General features: G+C 52.5%; 1 protein-coding gene across 2 annotated transcripts in view; it reads left to right on the plus strand.

Annotated features, from left to right (window-relative positions):
* The window catches only part of TBCCD1 (TBCC domain containing 1), a 155,180-nt gene that overhangs the window by 38,000 nt on the left and 92,999 nt on the right, over nucleotides 1-24,181 (plus strand). For both annotated transcript variants that reach the window (XM_077448717.1, XM_077448716.1), the window contains exon 3: nucleotides 21,741-22,107. In XM_077448717.1, coding sequence (XP_077304843.1) covers nucleotides 21,741-22,107 — 367 coding nt within the window. The remainder of the gene's footprint in view (nucleotides 1-21,740; nucleotides 22,108-24,181) is intronic.

Raw genomic sequence — 24,181 nt, forward strand, 5'->3', positions numbered from 1 at the left:
TTCAACCCCCAAAAAGCATTGGTCGGGACATAAGGGGAAAGGGGGCATACTTTTTAACTGCCCCAATCAGGACCCCAAACCCCAGTGACGTCAGGGTTCCTGTGGGAGGAAGATTATGCAAATTTCTTCCACAGTGGCAAGAGACAACCTCAAACGAGTTTGTCTTAAATATAATAAAAAGGGGTCACGCGCTGGAATTCCACAGCAGCCCTCCCTCAGTTTTTGGTGACAAAACTCCCAAGTCACTCGGAAAAGGCCAGGGCCTTACCTTTTACTGATAGGGGAGATGGTGGATAAAGAAGTATTGACACCAGTACCTATTCAGGAACAAGGGGACGGTTTTTACTCGCACATTTTTGTGGTAAAAAAGCCGTCGGGGAGGTTCAGACTAATTATGAACCTCCGACCACTGAATCGCTCCATCCATTACAAGAGATTTCGGATGGAGTCCATTTATTCCATAAAAAATCTCCTTCAGAAAGATATTTATGGCTACCCTGGAACTAAGGGATGCTTATTTGCATATCCCAATCAGGGACGAGTGCCAAAAATTCCTTCGGATGGCAGTGCAGATAGACACAAAAGTTTACCACTTTCAGTGCAGAGCGCTCCCCTTTGGTCTATCATCCTCCCCGAGGATCTTTACCAAGGTTCTGGGAGAGGCACTAGTTCCATTGAGGCTTCAGTCAGTCTTGATTATTCCCTATCTAGAAGACCTGCTTTTAACAGCACACTCGGAGAGTCGTCTTTCTCAGGATCTGGAGTTGACTCAACTCAGCCTGAGTCGATTAGGGTGGATTGTCAGTCAGGAGAAATCCAAGACAACCCCAACACAGGAGATCCTGTATTTAGGTTATTGGATCAAGTCTGTAGATCAGAAAATTGTACTGCCGGAAGAAAAGATTTTGAATCTGTGGCAGAGAACATCTTTTCTTCAATGCAGCCCAAATGTACGGTGAGGGAAGTAATGTCTGTCTTGGATCTTATGACGGCAGCCATTCCAGCCGTACAATGGGCCAGGTTCCACCAAAGAGACCTTCAGGGATTTCTGTTGGAACAATTAAAGGGCGGGGATCTGGAGGAGGAGGTATCGATCCCCTCAAAAATAAAACGCTCCCTCTGGTGGTGGAAGGACAGGCAGAACCTAAACAAAGGGGTTCATTGGGTCCTTCCCATCACTTCAACACTGACAACGGATGCGAGCAGCTGGGGCTGGGGAGCCCACCTCGGCTCGAGCTGGGTCCAGGACAAGTGGACCCCGGAAGAGAAACATTTCTCCTCCAATTGGAAGGAGCTAACAGCAATCCTAAGAGCTATTTTAGCTTTTCAGCCCACAATACAGGGTCACCGTCTAAAAGTCAGTTCAGACAACATGATGGCTGTATCATATATAAACAAACAAGGAGGTACCAGAAGTCCTCGTTTGATGTTGGTAGCCAGACGCATTTTCCAGTGGGCAGAAGCCAATCTGGAATCCATTTCTGCTGTACACCTGAAAGGGGAGCTGAACAGCACGGCGGACTTCTTGAGTCGACAAAGGGTTTCGAAGCAAGAATGGTCCTTTCACCCAGAGGTATTCAATCTTATAACAACTCACTGGGGAAAACCAGAAGTAGACCTTTTTGCGAGCAAAGAGAATGCAAAGGTTCCCAATTTTTGCTCGCTAAACCCAGGAGATCAGCCCCTGGCTGTAGATGCCTTGCAGACTCCGTGGACTTTCAGTCTGGCGTATGCATTTCCCCCTCTTCATCTCATTCCGAGGGTCCTAGCAAGATTCCTCACAGAGAAAACCTGTTTGATCCTAGTAGCACCGTTCTGGCCCAGGAGACCATGGTTCACAACGTTGCTACAATTGACAGACTGTCCTCCTCTAAGGCTTCCCTGCAGTCGGGACCTCCTGTCGCAGGGACCTCTTTATCATCCGCAGGGGGCCACACTGAAGCTTTCAGCATGGTTACTGAGGAGGAAATCTTAAGGAGTAAGGGCCTGACAGATGAGGTAATTGCGACCTTACTACAGAATCGCAAACCAGTCACGAGGGCTATTTACAAAAAAGTCTGGAGAAAATGTAATAGCTGGCTGAATAGCCGTGAGGAGATAAACATGAATATGTCTAATATTCTACAGTTTTTACAGGAAGGGTTAAACAAAGGGTTAACCCTAAGTACTATTAAGGTACAGATAGCTGCCTTAAGTGTGTACCTAGATGAACGCTTACAGGAAAATCCTTTTGTCGCTAGGTTCTGTAAGGCAGTTGCTAGACGTAAGCTGGTCAGAGTCCCATCCTGGGATTTAGCAGTTGTGCTAAAAGCTTTCTTGGGGTCACCCTTTGAGCCCATCTCAGAGGCCTCCCTAAGGCTTATTACATTTAAGACAGTACTCCTGGTGGCAATCACTTCAGCCTGTAGGGTCAGTGAAATCCAAGCCCTTTCCATCAGGGAACCGTTTTTACAGATCCTAGAAGACAGAGTCATTCTAAAGACAGACCCTGGGTTCTTACCAAAGGTAGCATCTAGCTTCCATAGGTCACAAGATATTGTCCTCCCCTCATTTTGCCAAAATGCAGCAAATGAGAAAGAACGTTTTCATTTATTGGATGTGAGGAGGTGTATTCTAGAATATCTAAAAGTAACAAATCCATTCAGAATCTCTGACTCCCTTTTTGTCCTTTTTTCCGGGCAGCGTAGGGGGCAAAAAGCTTCAAAAGTAACCATAGCTAGATGGATTAGGCTAGCTATAGCGGAGGGGTATAAGGCCTTGAATAGAGATCCTCCTGAGGGTGTGAAAGCTCACTCCACAAGAGCGTTGTCTGCATCCTGGGCAGAAAGAGCTGGTGCCACCCCGGAGCAGGTATGTAAAGCAGCCACATGGTCAAGCTTTTCCACCTTTACAAGGCATTACCCACTGGACCTAATGTCTAGTGTGGATCAGGCCTTTGGGAGGAAAGTCCTCCAGGCCGTGGTCCCCCCCTAATCTGATAAGTAGGGATCCTCTCAAGGGCTGTCCTCGAAGAACACTTGGGAAAACTGGAGTTAGTACTTACCGGTAACTCCTTTTCCGGTGGTCTTTCAGGACAGCACGATCCCACCCTTTATTTGATTATAGTGATGTACTAATGTTGTTACCTGTTATGGTTTATATGTTTTGCAGTTCCATCCTTCGGTTCTTGGTGAATGACTGACCAGGGACCGCCTTTTGAACTTTGGCAATGTGTTTCCTGTGTCGATGGAAGGAGCTCCATCTCTCAAGGGCTGTCCTGGAAGACCACCGGAAAAGGAGTTACCGGTAAGTACTAACTCCAGTTTTTATACCCTAGGATATATATATCTACAGTGGTGTGAAAAAGTGTTTGCCCCCTTCCTCATTTCCTGTTCCTTTGCATGTTTGTCACACTTAAGTGTTTCGGAACATCAAACCAATTTAAACAATAGTCAAGGACAACACAAGTAAACACAAAATGCAATTTGTAAATGAAGGTGTTTATTATTAAAGGTGAAAAAAAATCCAAACCATCATGGCCCTGTGTGAAAAAGTGATTGCCCCCCTTGTTAAAACATACTATAACTGTGGTTGTCCACACCTGAGTTCAATTTCTCTAGCCACACCCAGGCCTGATTATTGCCACACCTGTTCACAATCAAGGCATCACTTAAATAGGAGCTGCTTGACACAGTAAGGTCCACCAGAAGATCCTTAAAAGCTACACATCATGCCGAGACCCAAAGAAATTCAGGAACAATTGAGAAAGAAAGTAATTGAGATCTATCAGTCTGGAAAGGGTTATAAAGCCATTTCCAAAGCTTTGGGAATCCAGCGAACCACAGTGAGAGCCATTATCCACAAATGGCGAAGACATGGAACAGTGGTGAACCTTCCCAGGAGTGGCCGGCCGCCCAAAATTACCCCAAGAGCGCAGCGACGACTCATCCAAGAGGTCACAAAAGACCCACAACAACGTCCAAGGAACTGCAGGCCTCACCTGCCTCAGTTAAGGTCAGCGTTCATGCCTCCACCATCAGGAAAAGACTGGGCAAAAATGGCCTGCATGGCAGAGTTCCAAGGAGAAAACCACTGCTGAGCAAAAAGAACATCAAAGCTCGTCTCAATTTCTCCACAACACATCTTGATGATCCCCAAGACTTTTGGGACAACATTCTGTGGACCGATGAGACAAAAGTGGAACTCTTTGGAAGGTGTGTGTCCAAGTATATCTGGCGTAGAAGGAACACTGCATTTCATAAAAAGAACATTATACCAACAGTAAAATATGGTGGTGGTAGTGTGATGGTCTGGGGCTGTTTTGCTGCTTCGGGACCTGGAAGACTTGCCGTGATAAAAGGAACTATGAATTCTGCTGTCTACCAAGAGATCCTGAAGGAGAATGTCCGACCATCTGTTCGTGTACTCAAGCTGAAACTAACTTGGGTTCTGCAGCAGGACAATGATCCTAAACACACCAGCAAGTCCACCACCGAATGGCTGAAGAAAAACAAAATGAAGACTTTGGAGTGGCCTAGCCAAAGTCCTGACCTGAATCCTATTGAGATGTTGTGGTATGACCTTAAAAAGGCCGTTCATGCTCGAAAACCCTCTAATGTAACTGAATTAGGACAATTCTGCAAAGATGAGTGGGCAAAAATCTCTCCAGGACGCTGTAAAAGCCTCATTGCACGTTATCGCAAACGCTTGGTTGCAGTTGTTGCTGCTAAGGGTGGCCCAACCAGTTATTAGGTTTAGGGGGAAATCACTTTTTCACACAGGGCCATGATGGTTTGGATTTTTTTTCACCTTTTTAATAATAAACGCCTTCATTTACAAATTGCATTTTGTGTTTACTTGTGTTGTCCTTGACTATTGTTTAAATTGGTTTGATGTTCTGAAACACTTAAGTGTGACAAACATGCAAAGGAACAGGAAATGAGGAAGGGGGCAAACACTTTTTCACACCACTGTATATCTATATTATAAAAAAAAAAAAAAAAATTCGAAAAAAATAAAAACCCCAGCTGTGATTTAAATACCATCAAAAGAAATCATTTTTTTCACACAAAAAGAGTTAACAATTTAATTTGAGGTCAGTGTTGTATGACTGCGCAATTGTCATTCAAAGTGCATCAGCTCTGAATTCTGAAAATTTGTCTAGGCAGGAGGGGGGTTTAAGTGCCCAGTAAGCAAGTGGTTAAACTAAATTTCCTAGCTGCAGCTTAAAATATGCTAGCCTTTAGTGCACTTACATAGGGACAATTTAACCACCAAATGCCGTGTTACTGTATGATTTCTATAAACCATGCATACATAGTTGATTTTAAAAAGTGCTACACAATGAGCGGTGCACAAGAGATCAATGCTGCCTCACCAGTGCCCATCAGATGCAGCCAGCGTCCCCCAGTGCAGCCAGCCTGTGAAGGGAAGAGAGAGGAGAGCCGCCTCCGCCGCCTGTTTGATTAGAGTGCCGGGAACATCACAGCTTTCATTTCAATAGCTGTGTGTTCCCGGCCGCTCGCTGTCACATACAGCCCCTACCCCTTGTCCGGGCACTTTGATAGACAGATCAATCCTGGGACGGGTGATCTGTCTATCAACGTTCTCCAGACAAGGGGGAGGGGCTATATGTGAGGGCTCAGCTATTGAAATGAAAGCTGTGATGTTCCCGGCGCTCTAATCAAACAGGCGGCGGAGGTGGCTCTCCTACACTATAGGGCAACACTATGGGTGGCACCAGGGATTGGGGGCGGAGCACCGCCCAGACCCCGCCGCCTTTTCGGCACCATTATTGGCCGCTTTTCTCTTTCGGAAAATTGCAGAAAAGGGCATTTTCAGCCGATATGTTTCGGCAGCCGAAATTTTGGTGCATCCCTAATAGTCATATTTTGCTTTGTCCATCCTTCATTTTGAGGTATTTAACTACTTCCCACCCGGCCAATGTATATAAACGGCCGGGTGGGAGCCTCCTCCTTCTGACTGGACGTTCAGGAACGCCCTTCAGGAGGAGGGGGATCGCGATCTTGGATTTGGGAAGGAGCAGGAGGGTGGGACCTTCACTGTCCTAAGTCCCCTTGCAGTTGGCAGACAGGATAGGGTCAGCATAGCTTCAGAAACTGGTGTTTCTTCCCCCCAAAATCCAGGCTGTAGCAACCAGGTCACCTGTGGTTAGTGCGGTGCGCATGGACACCCTGACGGCGTTCCTTGATTCCTATGTTGCTAAGATAGAGGCGGCACGTGGCAGAAAAGGTGCATGTAAGAGGCCCCTGCCCCCCCCCCCCCATCCTCTGGGGAGAGCTCCCTGGCCCTGCTGCAGATGGAGACCCCCTGCTCTGACCTATCAGACATGGCTGACAAGGACCGTTGGGACAGTGAGGATGATTCCCCGTCCGGGCGCAACAAGGCGGTTGTTGGAGCACTTATCAAAGCTGTGCGTGATACCCTGAAGATTCAGGAGCCAGCGGATTCCTCTGCTGATGTACCGGTCCCTTTTGGGTACCACAAGCCAGCACGTTCACCTAAAGTGTTCCTGTATTTGACTTATTTTGACAAATTCATCTACAGGGAATGAGGTCACCCGCAACAGACCTTTTCGGTCCCCAAAAACTTGGCGGTGCGTTACCCCTTTGAGGAAAGCCTTCTCAAAAAGTGGTCGGCTCCTCTGGTTGTGGACCCCCCAGTATCTAGGTTAAATAAAGTAACCACGATTCCGGTTGAGGGGACTCCTTCATTCAAGGATCCCGTGGACAGGAAGGCCGAAGCAGTGGCTCGTTCCTTGTTTACGGTTGTGGGCAGGCCCGGGCATTTTAGAATGAGCAGCCAACTTTTCCAGGGACCGGGGGGGGGGGGAAATGTCGGTAGACATTCGCGGGGGTGGCACTGTGATATAAAGGGGACTGCACTGTAAAGGAGCACTGTAATGATTACAGTGCAGTCCCCTTTATATCACAGTGTCCCTGTCCTATTGTGGCCATACAATGCTAGTACTGTCTGTCTCCTATTGTGCCCATGCTGCCCAGTGACACTGACCTGCTCTCTTTGGTGGTCCTGGACAACATGGCACTCTCTTTCTGGTGTTGCGGTACAGCGTGGCTCGGGTACTGCGTGGCTCTCTGGTGGTGTGGGTACAGCGTGGCTCTCGTGGCTCTCTGGTGGTGCGGGTACAGTGTGGCTCTCTTTCTCTCTGGTGGTGCGGGTACAGCGTGTCTCTCTGGTGGTGCGGGTACAGCGTGTCTCTCTGGTGGTGCGGGTATAGCGTGGCTCTCTGGTGGTGCGGGTACAGCGTGGCTCTCTGGTGGTGCGGGTACAGCGTGGCTCTCTGGTGGTGCGGGTACAGCGTGGCTCTCTGGTGGTGCGGGTACAGCGTGGCTCTCTGGTGGTGCGGGTACAGCGTGGCTCTCTGGTGGTGCGGGTACAGCGTGGCTCTCTGGTGGTGCGGGTACAGCGTGGCTCTCTGGTGGTGCGGGTACAGCGTGGCTCTCTGGTGGTGCGGGTACAGCGTGGCTCTCTGGTGGTGCGGGTACAGCGTGGCTCTCTGGTGGTGCGGGTACAGCGTGGCTCTCTGGTGGTGCGGGTACAGCGTGGCTCTCTGGTGGTGCGGGTACAGCGTGGCTCTCTGGTGGTGCGGGTACAGCGTGGCTCTCTGGTGGTGCGGGTACAGCGTGGCTCTCTGGTGGTGCGGGTACAGCGTGGCTCTCTGGTGGTGCGGGTACAGCGTGGCTCTCTGGTGGTGCGGGTACAGCGTGGCTCTCTGGTGGTGCGGGTACAGCGTGGCTCTCTGGTGGTGCGGGTACAGCGTGGCTCTCTGGTGGTGCGGGTACAGCGTGGCTCTCTGGTGGTGCGGGTACAGCACGGCTCTCTGGTGGTGCGGGTACAGCACGGCTCTCTGGTGGTGTGGGTACAGTGTGGCCCTCTGGTGGTGGGGGTACAGCGTGGCTCCCATGGCTCTCTGGTGGTGCAAGTACAGTGTGGCGCTCTTTCTCTCTGGTGGTGCGGGTACAGCGTGTCTCTCTGGTGGTGCGGGTATAGCGTGGCTCTGGTGGTGCGGGTACAGCGTGGCTCTCTGGTGGTGCGGGTACAGCGTGGCTCTCTGGTGGTGCGGGTACAGCGTGGCTCTCTGGTGGTGCGGGTACAGCGTGGCTCTCTGGTGGTGCGGGTACAGCGTGGCTCTCTGGTGGTGCGGGTACAGCGTGGCTCTCTGGTGGTGCGGGTACAGCGTGGCTCTCTCTGGTGGTGCGGGTACAGCGTGGCTCTCTGGTGGTGCGGGTACAGCGTGGCTCTCTGGTGGTGTGTGTACAGCACGGCTCTCTGGTGGTGTGTGTACAGTGTGGCCCTCTGGTGGTGGGGGTACAGCGTGGCTCCCATGGCTCTCTGGTGGTGCAAGTACAGTGTGGCGCTCTTTCTCTCTGGTGGTGCGGGTACAGCGTGTCTCTCTGGTGGTGCGGGTACAGCGTGGCTCTCTGGTGGTGCGGGTATAGCGTGGCTCTGGTGGTGCGGGTACAGCGTGGCTCTCTGGTGGTGCGGGTACAGCGTGGCTCTCTGGTGGTGCGGGTACAGCGTGGCTCTCTGGTGGTGCGGGTACAGCGTGGCTCTCTGGTGGTGCGGGTACAGCACGGCTCTCTGGTGGTGTGGGTACAGTGTGGCCCTCTGGTGGTGGGGGTACAGCGTGGCTCCCATGGCTCTCTGGTGGTGCAAGTACAGTGTGGCGCTCTTTCTCTCTGGTGGTGCGGGTACAGCGTGTCTCTCTGGTGGTGCGGGTATAGCGTGGCTCTGGTGGTGCGGGTACAGCGTGGCTCTCTGGTGGTGCGGGTACAGCGTGGCTCTCTGGTGGTGCGGGTACAGCGTGGCTCTCTGGTGGTGCGGGTACAGCGTGGCTCTCTGGTGGTGGGGGTACAGCGTGGCTCTCTGGTGGTGGGGGTACAGCGTGGCTCTCTGGTGGTGCGGGTACAGCGTGGCTCTCTGGTGGTGCGGGTACAGCGTGGCTCTCTGGTGGTGCGGGTACAGCGTGGCTCTCTCTGGTGGTGCGGGTACAGCGTGGCTCTCTGGTGGTGCGGGTACAGCGCGGCTCTCTGGTGGTGCGGGTACAGCGTGGCTCTCTCTGGTGGTGCGGGTACAGCGTGGCTCTCTCTGGTGGTGCGGGTACAGTGTGGCTCTCTCTCTGGTGGTGCGGGTACAGCGTGGCTCTCTGGTGGTGCGGGTACAGCGTGGCTCTCTGGTGGTGCGGGTACAGCGTGGCTCTCTCTCTGGTGGTGCGGGTACAGCGTGGCTCTCTGGTGCTGCGGGTACAGCGTGGCTCTCTGGTGCTGCGGGTACAGCGTGGCTCTCTGGTGCTGCGGGTACAGCGTGGCTCTCTGGTGGTGCGGGTACAGCGTGGCTCTCTCTCTGGTGGTGCGGGTACAGCGTGGCTCTCTCTCTGGTGGTGCGGGTACAGCGTGGCTCTCTCTCTGGTGGTGCGGGTACAGCGTGGCTCTCTCTGGTGGTGCGGGTACAGCGTGGCTCTCTCTGGTGGTGCGGGTACAGCGTGGCTCTCTCTGGTGGTGCGGGTACAGCGTGGCTCTCTCTGGTGGTGCGGGTACAGCGTGGCTCTCTCTGGTGGTGCGGGTACAGCGTGGCTCTCTCTGGTGGTGCGGGTACAGCGTGGCTCTCTCTGGTGGTGCGGGTACAGCTTGGCTCTCTGGTGGTGCGGGTACAGCGTGGCTCTCTGGTGGTGCGGGTACAGCGTGGCTCTCTCTGGTGGTGCGGGTACAGTGTGGCTCTCTCTCTGGTGGTGCGGTTACAGCGTGGCTCTCTGGTGGTGCGGGTACAGCGTGGCTCTCTCTGGTGGTGCGGGTACAGTGTGGCTCTCTCTCTGGTGGTGCGGGTACAGTGTGGCTCTCTCTCTGGTGGTGCGGTTACAGCGTGGCTCTCTGGTGGTGCGGGTACAGCGTGGCTCTCTCTCTGGTGGTGCGGGTACAGCGTGGCTCTCTCTGGTGGTGCGGGTACAGCGTGGCTCTCTCTGGTGGTGCGGGTACAGCGTGGCTCTCTCTGGTGGTGCGGGTACAGCGTGGCTCTCTCTGGTGGTGCGGGTACAGCGTGGCTCTCTCTGGTGGTGCGGGTACAGCGTGGCTCTCTGGTGGTGCGGGTACAGCGTGGCTCTCTGGTGGTGCGGGTACAGCGTGGCTCTCTGGTGGTGCGGGTACAGCGTGGCTCTCTGGTGGTGCGGGTACAGCGTGGCTCTCTGGTGGTGCGGGTACAGCGTGGCTCTCTGGTGGTGCGGGTACAGCGTGGCTCTCTGGTGGTGCGGGTACAGCGTGGCTCCCTGGTGGTGCGGGTACAGCGTGGCTCTCTGGTGGTGCGGGTACAGCGTGGCTCCCTGGTGGTGCGGGTACAGCGTGGCTCTCTGGTGGTGCGGGTACAGCGTGGCTCTCTGGTGGTGCGGGTACAGCGTGGCTCTCTGGTGGTGCGGGTACAGCGTGGCTCTCTGGTGGTGCGGGTACAGCGTGGCTCTCTGGTGGTGCGGGTACAGCGTGGCTCTCTGGTGGTGCGGGTACAGCGTGGCTCTCTGGTGGTGCGGGTACAGCGTGGCTCTCTGGTGGTGCGGGTACAGCGTGGCTCTCTGGTGGTGCGGGTACAGCGTGGCTCTCTGGTGGTGCGGGTACAGCGTGGCTCTCTGGTGGTGCGGGTACAGCGTGGCTCTCTGGTGGTGCGGGTACAGCGTGGCTCTCTGGTGGTGCGGGTACAGCGTGGCTCTCTGGTGGTGCGGGTACAGCGTGGCTCTCTGGTGGTGCGGGTACAGCGTGGCTCTCTGGTGGTGCGGGTACAGCGTGGCTCTCTGGTGGTGCGGGTACAGCGTGGCTCTCTGGTGGTGCGGGTACAGCGTGGCTCTCTGGTGGTGCGGGTACAGCGTGGCTCTCTGGTGGTGCGGGTACAGCGTGGCTCTCTGGTGGTGCGGGTACAGCGTGGCTCTCTGGTGGTGCGGGTACAGCGTGGCTCTCTCTGGTGGTGCGGGTACAGCGTGGCTCTCTGGTGGTGCGGGTACAGCACGGCTCTCTGGTGGTGTGTGTACAGTGTGGCCCTCTGGTGGTGGGGGTACAGCGTGGCTCCCATGGCTCTCTGGTGGTGCAAGTACAGTGTGGCGCTCTTTCTCTCTGGTGGTGCGGGTACAGCGTGTCGCTCTGGTGGTGCGGGTACAGCGTGGCTCTCTGGTGGTGCGGGTACAGCGTGGCTCTCTGGTGGTGCGGGTACAGCGTGGCTCTCTGGTGGTGCGGGTACAGCGTGGCTCTCTGGTGGTGCGGGTACAGCGTGGCTCTCTGGTGGTGCGGGTACAGCGTGGCTCTCTGGTGGTGCGGGTACAGCGTGGCTCTCTGGTGGTGCGGGTACAGCGTGGCTCTCTGGTGGTGCGGGTACAGCGTGGCTCTCTGGTGGTGCGGGTACAGCGTGGCTCTCTGGTGGTGCGGGTACAGCGTGGCTCTCTGGTGGTGCGGGTACAGCGTGGCTCTCTGGTGGTGCGGGTACAGCGTGGCTCTCTGGTGGTGCGGGTACAGCGTGGCTCTCTGGTGGTGCGGGTACAGCGTGGCTCTCTGGTGGTGCGGGTACAGCGTGGCTCTCTGGTGGTGCGGGTACAGCGTGGCTCTCTGGTGGTGCGGGTACAGCGTGGCTCTCTGGTGGTGCGGTTACAGCGTGGCTCTCTCTCTGGTGCTGCGGGTACAGCATGGCTCTCTGGTGGTGCGGGTACAGCGTGGCTCTCTGGTGGTGCGGGTACAGCGTGGCTCTCTGGTGGTGCGGGTACAGCGTGGCTCTCTGGTGGTGCGGGTACAGCGTGGCTCTCTGGTGGTGCGGGTACAGCGTGGCTCTCTGGTGGTGCGGGTACAGCGTGGCTCTCTGGTGGTGCGGGTACAGCGTGGCTCTCTCTCTGGTGCGGGTACAGTGTGGCTCTCTCTGGTGCTGCGGGTACAGCATGGCTCTCTGGTGGTGCGGGTACAGCGTGGCTCTCTCTCTGGTGGTGTGGGTACAGCGTGGCTCTCTCTGGTGGTGCGGGTACAGCGTGGCTCTCTCTGGTGGTGCGGGTACAGTGTGGCTCTCTCTGGTGGTGCGGGTACAGTGTGGCTCTCTCTCTGGTGGTGCGGGTACAGCGTGGCTCTCTGGTGGTGCGGGTACAGCGTGGCTCTCTCTCTGGTGGTGCGGGTACAGCGTGGCTCTCTCTCTGGTGGTGCGGGTACAGCATGGCTCTCTGGTGCTGCGGGTACAGCGTGGCTCTCTCTCTGGTGGTGCGGGTACAGCGTGGCTCTCTCTCTGGTGGTGCGGGTACAGCGTGGCTCTCTCTCTGGTGGTGCGGGTACAGCGTGGCTCTCTCTCTGGTGGTGCGGGTACAGCGTGGCTCTCTCTCTGGTGGTGCGGGTACAGCGTGGCTCTCTCTCTGGTGGTGCGGGTACAGCGTGGCTCTCTCTCTGGTGGTGCGGGTACAGCGTGGCTCTCTCTCTGGTGGTGCGGGTACAGCGTGGCTCTCTCTCTGGTGGTGCGGGTACAGCGTGGCTCTCTCTCTGGTGGTGCGGGTACAGCGTGGCTCTCTCTCTGGTGGTGCGGGTACAGCGTGGCTCTCTCTCTGGTGGTGCGGGTACAGCGTGGCTCTCTCTCTGGTGGTGCGGGTACAGCGTGGCTCTCTCTGGTGGTGCGGGTACAGTGTGGCTCTCTCTCTGGTGGTGCGGGTACAGTGTGGCTCTCTCTCTGGTGGTGCGGGTAGAGCGTGGCTCTCTCTCTGGTGGTGCGGGTAGAGCGTGGCTCTCTCTCTGGTGGTGCGGGTACAGCGTGGCTCTCTCGTGGTGCGGGTACAGCGTGGCTCTCTCTGGTGGTGCGGGTACAGCGTGGCTCTCTGGTGGTGCGGGTACAGCGCGGCTCTCTGGTGGTGCGGGTACAGCGTGGCTCTCTCTCTGGTGGTGCGGGTACAGCGTGGCTCTCTCTCTGGTGGTGCGGGTACAGCGTGGCTCTCTCTCTGGTGGTGCGGGTACAGCGTGGCTCTCTCTCTGGTGGTGCGGGTACAGCGTGGCTCTCTGGTGGTGCGGGTACAGCGTGGCTCTCTGGTGGTGCGGGTACAGCGTGGCTCTCTGGTGGTGCGGGTACAGCGTGGCTCTCTGGTGGTGCGGGTACAGCGTGGCTCTCTGGTGGTGCGGGTACAGCGTGGCTCTCTGGTGGTGCGGGTACAGCGTGGCTCTCTGGTGGTGCGGGTACAGCGTGGCTCTCTGGTGGTGCGGGTACAGCGTGGCTCTCTGGTGGTGCGGGTACAGCGTGGCTCTCTGGTGGTGCGGGTACAGCGTGGCTCTCTGGTGGTGCGGGTACAGCGTGGCTCTCTGGTGGTGCGGGTACAGCGTGGCTCTCTCTCTGGTGGTGCGGGTACAGCGTGGCTCTCTCTCTGGTGGTGCGGGTACAGCGTGGCTCTCTGGTGGTGCGGGTACAGCGTGGCTCTCTCTCTGGTGGTGCGGGTACAGCGTGGCTCTCTCTCTGGTGGTGCGGGTACAGCGTGGCTCTCTCTCTGGTGGTGCGGGTACAGCGTGGCTCTCTCTCTGGTGGTGCGGGTACAGCGTGGCTCTCTCTCTGGTGGTGCGGGTACAGCGTGGCTCTCTCTCTGGTGGTGCGGGTACAGCGTGGCTCTCTGGTGGTGCGGGTACAGCGTGGCTCTCTCTCTGGTGGTGCGGGTACAGCGTGGCTCTCTCTCTGGTGGTGCGGGTACAGCGTGGCTCTCTCTCTGGTGGTGCGGGTACAGCGTGGCTCTCTCTCTGGTGGTGCGGGTACAGCGTGGCTCTCTCTCTGGTGGTGCGGGTACAGCGTGGCTCTCTCTCTGGTGGTGCGGGTACAGTGTGGCTCTCTGGTGGTGCAGGTACAGTGTGGCTCTCTGGTGGTGCGGGTACAGTGTGGCTCTCTCTCTGGTGGTGCGGGTACACTGTGGCTCTCTCTCTGGTGGTGCGGGTACAGTGTGGCTCTCTCTGGTGGTGCGGGTACAGCGTGGCTTTATCTGGTGGTGCTGGGGCTATTAGTTCCTCAGCACAGTCCTCTTTTTACATGTCTCCTATAGTGACTGCTTGATTCCAGGTTTTCTTCCCCCCCCAGCAGAGTGCATGCTAGCGAATGTAGCCGTCTCCCTGCTGAGATCAATTGGGCCTCTTATCTCTACTACATTTCCCATGATGCCCCATTATTTTTTTCTGATTGGCCCTCTGCTGTGGCCAATCAGGAGAGAAGAACAAGCAGCAAGCTCTCATGCTGCAAACAAGCCCGACATGAGAGAGGGGGGGGACATCCTGACAGCGGCCCACAGCTTACACCCCCCCCCCCCCCTCCACTGCGCAGAGGGACAGCTATGGCTGGAGGAGGAGGAACAGTAGTCCGTAGGGGCCGAGAGTGGAACTGTCAGCGCGGCCTTGAGGCTGAGCTGTGTGTGAGAGACACACAGCTCAGCCCATGCAGCCGCTAGTTCCGCTGGAGAAGGCACAGGCGGTTTGCGAGCGGCGGCCACGGCCTATGTTAACCCTGTCCAGGCCGCGGTCGCCGCTTACCTCCCGCTGTACGGCCTGATCATCAACAGGCCGTGGAGCGGGCGGCCCACCGGGCAAATGCCCGGTCTGCCCTATGGCCAGTCCGGGCCTGGTTGTGGGGTCAGCCTTGCGACTTGTACTGGATTCCGCACTGGTGTCAGACACTAAGTGGGCAAAACTTTTGCACTGCGAATTGGGAGAGCAGCATGCCTCCCCTGTCTGCGTGGAGCTAGCAGACCAACTAGTGCATGGCCTTAAGTACGTTTGTGACGCGGCCCTGGATACTCTCCCTCTGCTATCCAGGGCCTCGGTGTCAGCCGTGGTGCTGAGGCGTCTTTTTTGGCTGAAATGCTGGTCTGCTGACCAGGCATCCAAGAAAGCCCTTCCTTGGCAAACGGCTCTATGGAGCCTCGTTGGATGACATTATTTAAAACGCCATGGGTGGTAAGAGTACACTACTCCCACAGGCCAGGAAGGCTAAGGAGCCACGCCACAGGCAAGGGCCCTCCTTTTCCGCTCACAAGCAGCTTTTTCGTCCGCCCGGTGCTTTGGCAAAACGACCCCAGCCCGACAGGATGTCCACGGCCGGTCAGAAGCGTCCCTGGAACCGAAAGCCTAACAAGCCTGTGAACAAGAGTGCAACCACATGAAGGTATGCCCCCACCCGTGTCTCGGGTGGGGGATCGTCTTCGGGAATTTGCAGCCCGTTGGACCTCCCGGTTATCAGACCAATGGGTCTGTGATCTGATTTCCGCAGGTTTCTCTCTTGACCGCCAAACAGATTCTTCCCCTCCAGCATACCCATGTCCCCGGTTCACCGGGAGGCCCTGCTAGGAGCAGTAAGGGACTTGCTGAATCGGGGTGATTGTACCAGTTCTGAACTCGGAACGCTTCCAGGGGTTCTACTCAAATCTGTGGTTCCCAAGAAGGAAGGGGTACGTCCAATTTTGGACTTAAAAGCCCTCAATCACTTTGTAAAAGTGCAGAGGTTCAGAATGGAATCAGTTCGCTCAGTAGTCGCTGCACTCCATCAAGGGGACTCCCTGGTGTCTTTGGACATCCAGGATGCATACCTGCACGTACCCATATGCCTTTGGCATCAAAAATGTCTGTGTTTGGCAGTCGGTGAAGCCTATTACCAGTTTGTTGCTCTTCCCTTTGGCCTGGCATCAGCCCCCCGAGTCTTTACCAAAGTACCTGCTCCAGTATTGGCGTTGCTGCGGGATCGCAATCGTGGGTTACCTAGACGATCTCCTCCTGAGAGCTGCTTCCGCCTCCGAATTAGAGGAGGATGTGGTGATCACCATGCAGACTGCAAGAATTTGGGTGGCTGTTGAACCTAAAGAAGTCGATGGTTGTGCCGACCCAGTGTCTGGAGTACCTGGGTTTACTATTGGATTCCAGGGAAGCGAGGGTCTTTCTCCCCTCAGACAAATTGCAGACTCTCAGATCTGCGGGCAAACTACTGATGAACCGCAAGTGGTCATCACTGCGCTTTTGCATGCGAGTGCTGGGGCTCATGGTAGCCTCTTTCGAGGCAGTACCTTATGCCCAGTTCCACACCAGAGTCTTGCAGAAGGAGATCTTGACAAAATGGGACAAATCTCCATTGTCCCTGGATCGGCAGATCCAGGTGAGCCAGCCAGTCAGGGACTCCCTGATCTGGTGGTTGAGGTCCCCGGTGATTCCGGCCAGAAAATTGTTCCTTCCTCTAGAATGGACGGTGGTCACTACGGACGCCAGTCTGGCCGGCTGGGGTGGAGTGATGGGGATTCAGTCTGCTCAGGGACTCTGGTCGACGGAAGAATCCAAGTTTCCGATCAATCTGCTCGAATGAGAGCGATCAGGCTGTGCCTCCACACGTGGTCGACGTGTCTTCAAGGGCGTCCGAGCAGGATACAGTCAGACAATGCCACGGCTGTGGCATACATAAATCACCAAGGGGGAACAAGAAGTTCCGCCGCTGCTCGGGAGGTCGCTCACATACTTCGGTGGGCAGAGAGACACGTTGCGGCCCTGTCAGCCATTTACATCCCGGGGGTGGAAAATTGTCAGGCGGACTATCTGAGTCGACAGATGCTGGACTCAGGAGAATGGGCATTGAATCTGGAGGTATTCGGGATGCTGTGCCTGAAATGGGGCACACCAGATGTGGATCTATTAGCCTCCCGACTCAATCGGAAGGTCCCGAGATTTGTGTCCAGGACCAGAGATCCGTGGGCAGACGCGCTAGTGGCTCCATGGGATCAGTACCAGCTGAACTACGCCTTTCCTCTGCTGAAACTGTTGCCACGTCTGCTTCGCAGAGTGGAAGCCGAGGGGATTCTGGTAATCCTGATTGCCCCAGATTGGCCTCAGGTGGCAGACTCTCCCTGGCGGCTGCCGTTGCGAGAGGACCTCCTATCTCAAGGTCCAATCTTTCACCCTGCTTTACCATCGCTGGCTTTAACAGCCTGGCTGTTGAAAGCCAGGTATTGAGGAACTGGGGTCTGTTGGACTCTGATTCCGACTATGCTGAGAGCGCGGAAATCTTCTTCCAGGAAGATATACCATCGTGCTTGAAAGGGTGGCATCCGCGCTCCTTCTCTATTTCCAGGATCCTGCTGTTTCTTCAGCAAGGTGTAGACCAGAGGTTGGCGTTGAGCACCATCAAGGGGCAAATTTCAGCTTTGGCTGTCTTGTTTTTTTTTTTCCAGCGACCCCTGGCGTCTCACTCACTAGTGAGTACTTTTGTTCAGGGGGTGCGCCATGTAGTCCCTCCGGTGCGTCCTCCGTGGGATTTGAACCTGGTGTTTTGTCGGTGCTTCAGAAGCCGCCGTTTGAGAATATCAGGGAGATTCCTCTGTTAACCCTTTCACAAAAGGTGGTCTTTCTAGTGGCCATCACATCGGCCAGGAGGGTTTCGGAACTGGCGGCATTGTTCTGCAAGTCGCCTTATCTGGTCATCCACAGGGATAAGGTGGTGTTGCGTCCACAACCGTCCTTTCTACCGAAAGTGGTCTCGGCATTTCAAATGAGGACATTGTATTACCATTGTTGTGTCCTAAGCCGAAGCACCCCAAAGAGGTGGCCCTTTCACGCTCTCAATGTGGTTAGGGTTCTGAAGGTGTACTTGTCTGTCATGGCTTCCTTTCGGAAGTCACTCACTGTTTGTCTCGGTGGCTGGTCCTAAGAAGGGTATGGCGGTCTCATCAGCCACCATTTCCAAGTGGATCAGACAGATTATAGTCCAAGCCTACACCTTGAAGGGGCAGGTGCCCCCCTTTCCAGTCACGGCCCACTCTACAAGAGCTATCGGAACGTCTTGGGCCTTCCGACACCAAGCGTCTGTCGCTCAGGTGTGTAAGGCTGCAACCTGGTTGTCTGTCCATACGTTTACCAAGTTTAGACGTCAGTGCATCAGCTGATGCTGGTTTTGGCCGCAAAGTTTTGCAGGCGGCCTTGTAGTTGCTATTGAGTTTTTTTTTCCCTGGTTTGTCGATAAAAACACAGTACTGTTTCGTTGTTGCACTGTTGCATTACTTCCGCAAGGTTGCGGTCTGGGGGATCACTCCTGTTGAGGATGCCCGGTTTTGGTGGAGTTTCCACACACTGTTTTTTTGTGGGTTTAGTTTCACTAGTTCCCACTTCCCATGGTGGATGAAGTTTTTAATGCTGTTTTTTCCTACCCCTCGTTTGGCACTGCTTGGGGACGTCCCATGTAGTTACAGAGAGGAGCTGTGTCGGTCGGTGAATATAAGAGAAAATAGGATTTTTGTACTTGCCGTAAAATCCTTTTCTCTGTAATTCACCGACCGACACAGCACCCACCCCTCCTTTTTTCTACGTTATACTGCTTGTTGACGTACTGAAGCTGCTAGCAGCAGGCGGAGGGTTGATAGTACGGGGCCCGCCCCCCCTGGGGCGGGATTAAAGCTCTGTGTATTGTGTAACAATTTTGCCTAGTTTCTTCTAATGGCAGGCTATACAACCCATGTAGTTACAGAGAGGAGCTGTGTCGGTCGGTGAATTACAGAGAAAAGGATTTTACGGTGAGTACAAAAATCCTATTCTTTTTTTTTTTTTTTCAAAATTTCCGCACTTTTTGCGCTTATATTGCAAAAAATAAAAAACTGAGTAGTGAATAAATACCACCAAAATAAAGCTCTATTTGTGCGAACAAAATGATAAAAATTTCATTTGGGTACAGTGTAGCATGACCACGCATTTTGTCATTGAAAGTGCGAGCGTGATGAAAGCTAAAAATTGGGCTAGGAAGGAAAGGGGTGAAAGTGCCCTGTATTGTAGTGGTTAAAGGAGCCATCATGAGCTTATTCTGGGTATAACATTGGCAGAGGGGAGAAGTGATAATGCATAAAGTGATATCAGACCCTTTTAGAGATAAATGGGTCATGGAGCTCATGTGAGTGCGTGTGATCCATGTGGGGAACTGTCTGCTCATCGTCTTTAGGAGAATACGAACGGATTGGTTTTAGAGCACTTCTACTGTGAACTGTCAGATTTGGATTATCAAAAATTGGAAAGTCACTTAGGCACATACTATTCTTTATTTTTTATTTCCCAATTTTTTATTTATTTATGCTTTTGTAATTGTACATATGTACAGCCAAATATGTATACATGGTTTATACTAATTATACCGTAGCATGGCTTTTGGTGGTTAATATGAGTTTTTCTTTTAACATGCTGTGTGAGCGACACATAACCAGAGGGGTTGTCTCAAATTTGACTTCAAAAGTGGAAATACACTTTTAGCCCTTGTTCACAATGAACACTGCTTTGAAATCGTGCACGTTCAGATGAACCTGCACGATTTCAAATCTGTAGTTCAGTCCGATGTCGGGGGCGACTTGAAAGACATATGTGCGGGTTCATGCACAGATGTCTATTGAAATTTGCCCCCGAAGTTGCCAAAAGTAGTGCAGGAACTCTTTTTGGAAATTGGTGTGGTGCAGCAAAGTTGGCGTTTTGCCCCGATTGGCTAATGTTATGAAAATGTGCTTTCCATTTTACAGTGATACCTCTGTTCACAAACTTAATTTGTGAAACTACTCCGGTCACGGAAATTTTCCTATAGAGTTCAAAGTAAATCAGGTTAATCCATTCTGAACTTTGTTTTTGAACCACAAAAATATGAAACTAAGTACAGTATGAGGAGAGAGAACGAACACTAACCTTGCTTGAGATCTCCTTCAGGGGTTTCCTCTATTCTTTGTCTCTTAGCCGCAGGCTCAGATTTGGTGAAAAATGTGTGCAATGTCACTTGTCTTTTCCTGCACTGCATATCCCTCTGGAAATGGAAGACCACGTTGTTGTTCATCATATTTAACATTGTATGTTAGTTATGTTGGGATGGTGCTTCTCCAAAAAAATAAAATAAAATAAAAAATATATCATTCATTCCATTTTCCAATAATGGCTTTTAATGGAATCACTGCTAACCTCCTCCCTGTCTTCCTCAGTGGAATGCTCATAAGCACCTTCTGCTGCTCACTGTGGAGCACTGTGGTCAGCTCCTCCTTAAGCCGCGTACACACGGGCGGACTGTCTGGCCAACTTAGTCCGTCAGACAATCCGACGGACAGTCCGTCATACTTTCGAATGAACGGACTTGACCACACACACCACTTTTTGAGCGGACTAATACGGCGTACCAAGTCCGCCATACCATCCGCCCTACTTTTGAAATGAACGGACTCGCCCACACACGCGGAGGAAAGTTCGCTCATTTCGAGCGCGTCTCCAGGTAGGCGGGGCCCGCGAAGGAGACGTCGCTGGCCCCGCCGCCTGGTATGGACTTAAAGGGGAACCCCAACGCCGAAAAAAATCGGCGTGGGGGTCCCCCCAAAGTCCACAACAGACCCTTGTCCGAGCACGCTACCCGGCCGGCCAGGAAAGGGGGGCGAGCGAGCGCCCCCCCCTCCTGAGCCGTACCAGGCCGCGTGCCCTCAACATGGGGGAGTGCCTTGGGGAAGGGGGGCCGCGCGGCCCCCCCACCCCAAAGCACCTTGTCCCCATGTTGAGGAGGACAAGGGCCTCTTCCCGACAACCCTGGCCGTTGGTTGTCGGGGTCTGCGGGCGGGGGGCTTATCGGAATCCGGGAGCCCCCTTTAATAAGGGGGCCCCCGGATACCGGCCCCCCACCCTATGTGAATGAGTATGGGGTACAATGTACCCCTACCCATTCACCTGTAAAATAAAAGTACAAAAAAAACACAACACACGAGATAAAATACTTTATTGCACAGCTCCGGGGGTCTTCCGTCTTCGGGGGTCTTCTCGCCGGACTCCTCCGCTATCTTCTTGTAGCTCTTTTGCTAGCGGAGGAGTCCGGCTTTCTTCCTCACCGCCGGCCTCTTCTCCCGACTTCGGGGGTCTTGTCCCCCTCTTCGGTTCTTCTGCCGGGCCACCGCGCCTTCTTATAGCTCTTTTACAGGCGGTGGCCCGGTCTTCTTCTTCTTCTTCTTCTTCTTCTTCTTCTTCTTCTTCTTCTTCTTCTTCTTCTTCTTCTTCTTCTTCTTCTTCTTCTTCTTCTTCTTCTTCTTCTTCTTCTTCTTCTTCTTCTTCTTCTTCTTCTTCTTCTTCTTCTTCTTCTTCTTCTTCTTCTTCTTCTTCTTCTTCTTCTTCTTCTTCTTCTTCTTCTTCTTCTTCTTCTTCTTCTTCTTCTTCTTCTTCTTCTTCTTCTTCTTCTTCTCCAGGAGATGTTGCCTCGACGATCTCTCCGGCCGGAATGCCAGGGACGCACTGCGCGGCCACTTATATAGGGACAATGGGGCGGTGTCACATGGGTTGGTCACATGGGGACTATGACATCGTAAGGGGGCGGGGTCACCATGTGACACCAACCCATGTGACATAAAGCCATGTGACACCGCCCCATTGTCCCTATATAAGTGGCCGCGCAGTGCGTCCCTGGCATTCCGGCCGGAGAGATCGTGGAGTTTGCAAACCGAAGCAAACTTTTGTGAACTCTTCTGTTCGCGAACAGTTGTTTTTTTGAACAGAAGCGTGTGTGAACCGAGGTATCACTGTACTTTTACATTACTGCTACAAAAAATTCTGGTGTTCATACAACAGGAATTCACTATTATTTGAGGATATAATTTTATGTATTTTAATGCATTGTATACAGTTTGTGAACATTAAAACTCATCATTACTAATAACAGCATTGGTATTGCTGATTTATAGAACTTTTAACTATAAAACAAATTATATGTTAACCATATAACTGTCATTTGTCTGTTTTTCCTAGAACTGGGATGATTATAGCCAACATGCATTTATACAAAGCCATATGCCAAATCTTTTGGAGTTGCTTTTGGATCCAGATCAGCTTACTAAATCCTACCACTCAAGTGAATGCAGCCTGCTGTCCATTGGTGCAGCCAAAGCACTGGGCTTTCTCATTGAAGGAACAATGGATAAGAATAGGACTGTCCATCTTTTTTTTGATTTGGCTACATGGCAGCCTTTACATTCTAAAAGTGGTTACTCAAAAACAACCCAATCATTTTCACTGAGCAAGCTGCAGGCATGGATAAAGGATAGCCTCATGGTAAACCCATTTGGAATGTCAGCCTGTGTCAGGTCGGGTAAAACGTTAGCATGGGCAGAGCAAAGTAAGTGTTTAATATTTGTTGTATCTTGGCATGAATGAGCTATGAGAATGGTGTGTTTCAGATACATTTTCACATTCTCTGGAGAAATCTAGGATAGAAAAGGATCTGGGGGTCCTAGTAGATCACAGGCTGAGCAAAAGTGTGCAATGGCAAGCTGCAGCAAGCAAGGCTAGCAGACTATTATTTATTCAGAGCGAAAACTTTAATTCTATCACTTTGCAACACTGTGGTTAGGGCATGTCTTGACTATGTCATCCATTTCTTGGCCACCAGTCCTCAGGAAGGATGCGCCGGAACTGGCAAGAGTCCAGAGAAGGGAAACAAAGCTAATAAGGGGGGCTGCAGGGCCTCGATTATAAGGCACAGCTATAAACATTAACCTTATTCTCCCTTGACACGAGACGTTTAAAAGAGGATATGATCGTAATATGCAAATATCGAAATTTTGATCCTAGCATAAGGAGGAAACTATTCAGTCTACGGTCTCCTAAGGTGACACTTGGCCACTCTATGAAGTTGGATGAGAAGAGGTTTAACATTTAAACCGTGAAAGCAGGGGGGCGGATGTAGAATCCTCTGCAATAATTCTCTGCAAAATTATTTCAAAGCGTTTAGCAACTACATTATAAAACCATTTAAGTGCAATATTTTATCAGTTCTAAAACCCTTTCACTAATCGTCACGAAAAAAAGGTCCTTGCTGCTCTTTATTGGATAGATCCTGGCTTCAAGTGTGAATCTTATTCAATAATTTCATAGTATTAATCAAAGAAACACATCTGAAAGACATTTGTATGTGCCATCAATTTAGAAAAATTAGTAACTTGTATAGCAAAGTCTCACAGTAATTGGTGGCTTTAAAGGATCTATATATGATTGAAATAGGAGACAATGTATGAGGTCTTGTGTAGGTGATAAAGGAAAGATGGAAGGCTATAGAAAGGGAAGATGAATCCCAATATAAGAAAATATTGCCCTTTGTCAGGGACACGGGTTATTATTTATAGTTAGAAAGTAAGGTATATGAATGTATTTGTATAAATTGTGTATAAAATTAATAAAGATTTTTTATTTTTTTTAATCTAGCTAGTAGAAATCTGAATGCAGATAAACTAGAAAGGTTTCCCTCCTAAAGTGGTGTGCTGACGCATTCATATAATAGTGTTATAAAGGAACGGGTTGAACAAGGCTAATCAATCTGGCATATAGCTGAAATACACACAATAGTGAATAGCGGAGTGCATGAAACATCACCTATTCAAGTCCAATATCATGCTCTAATGTGCACAATATTAGTATACCTTTTAATTTGTGTGACTGTTCTTGATTTTTGTTGGCACTCAGACTGGTGCATACTAGTTTGTTTGAGATGTTGCATATAGTCGCACACTGCTTTGGTGAGGAGGTAAAAGAAGTAATCGCCTTTTCTTTACCTGACAGTATTGTGGCTTGACTGTTGGCACTTAGGCACAGGCAACTCATCTTTGGAGGGGGTCACATGTGTCCCTCATTCCAGGAAGTGCTGGGTATTTTTTGCCAGCTCTATTGGAGTGGCAGATGAGTGCAGAAAAAGTGAGTATAAGTTCGTTCAGGGGGTGGTCTTTGGAAGTGGCAATCCCCAACATATTTTCTTTAATGTACATCATTGGACACAGAACCTTAAAGTGGAGGGCCACCCTATAAATAAAATGGCATTAATATTCTTTAAAAAATAAAAAAAAATTGGATTTTTTTATTTTAACTTACCAGAAACCCCTGTTGCTTGGCAGTCTTCCTAATCTGCCTCTTCCTACTCCCGTGGTGATCTTCAGTCTTCTCCTCCTCGCGTTGTCTTCTGGGGGATGGGGCCTGCGGTGTTCTGGGATTCGCACATGCGCAGTAGGAAACGGGCAGTGAAGTTGCGAGTCTCCACTGCCTGTTTCCCTTAGTGAGGATGGTGGCGCCGGGACATGATACGAAGGACCTATCGGCCTCGGGGGTGCCCTGGACAGGTAAGTGTCCTTATTAAAAGTCAGCAGCTAAAGTTTTTGTAGCTGCTGACTTTAAATAAAAAATTCTGCTGGAACACCCCTTTT

Source organism: Lithobates pipiens, unplaced genomic scaffold (assembly GCF_037356315.1).
Source record: "Lithobates pipiens isolate NorthernLeopardFrog02 unplaced genomic scaffold, aLitPip1_a1.2 Scaffold_22, whole genome shotgun sequence".
Taxonomy (NCBI): Eukaryota; Metazoa; Chordata; class Amphibia; order Anura; family Ranidae; genus Lithobates; species Lithobates pipiens.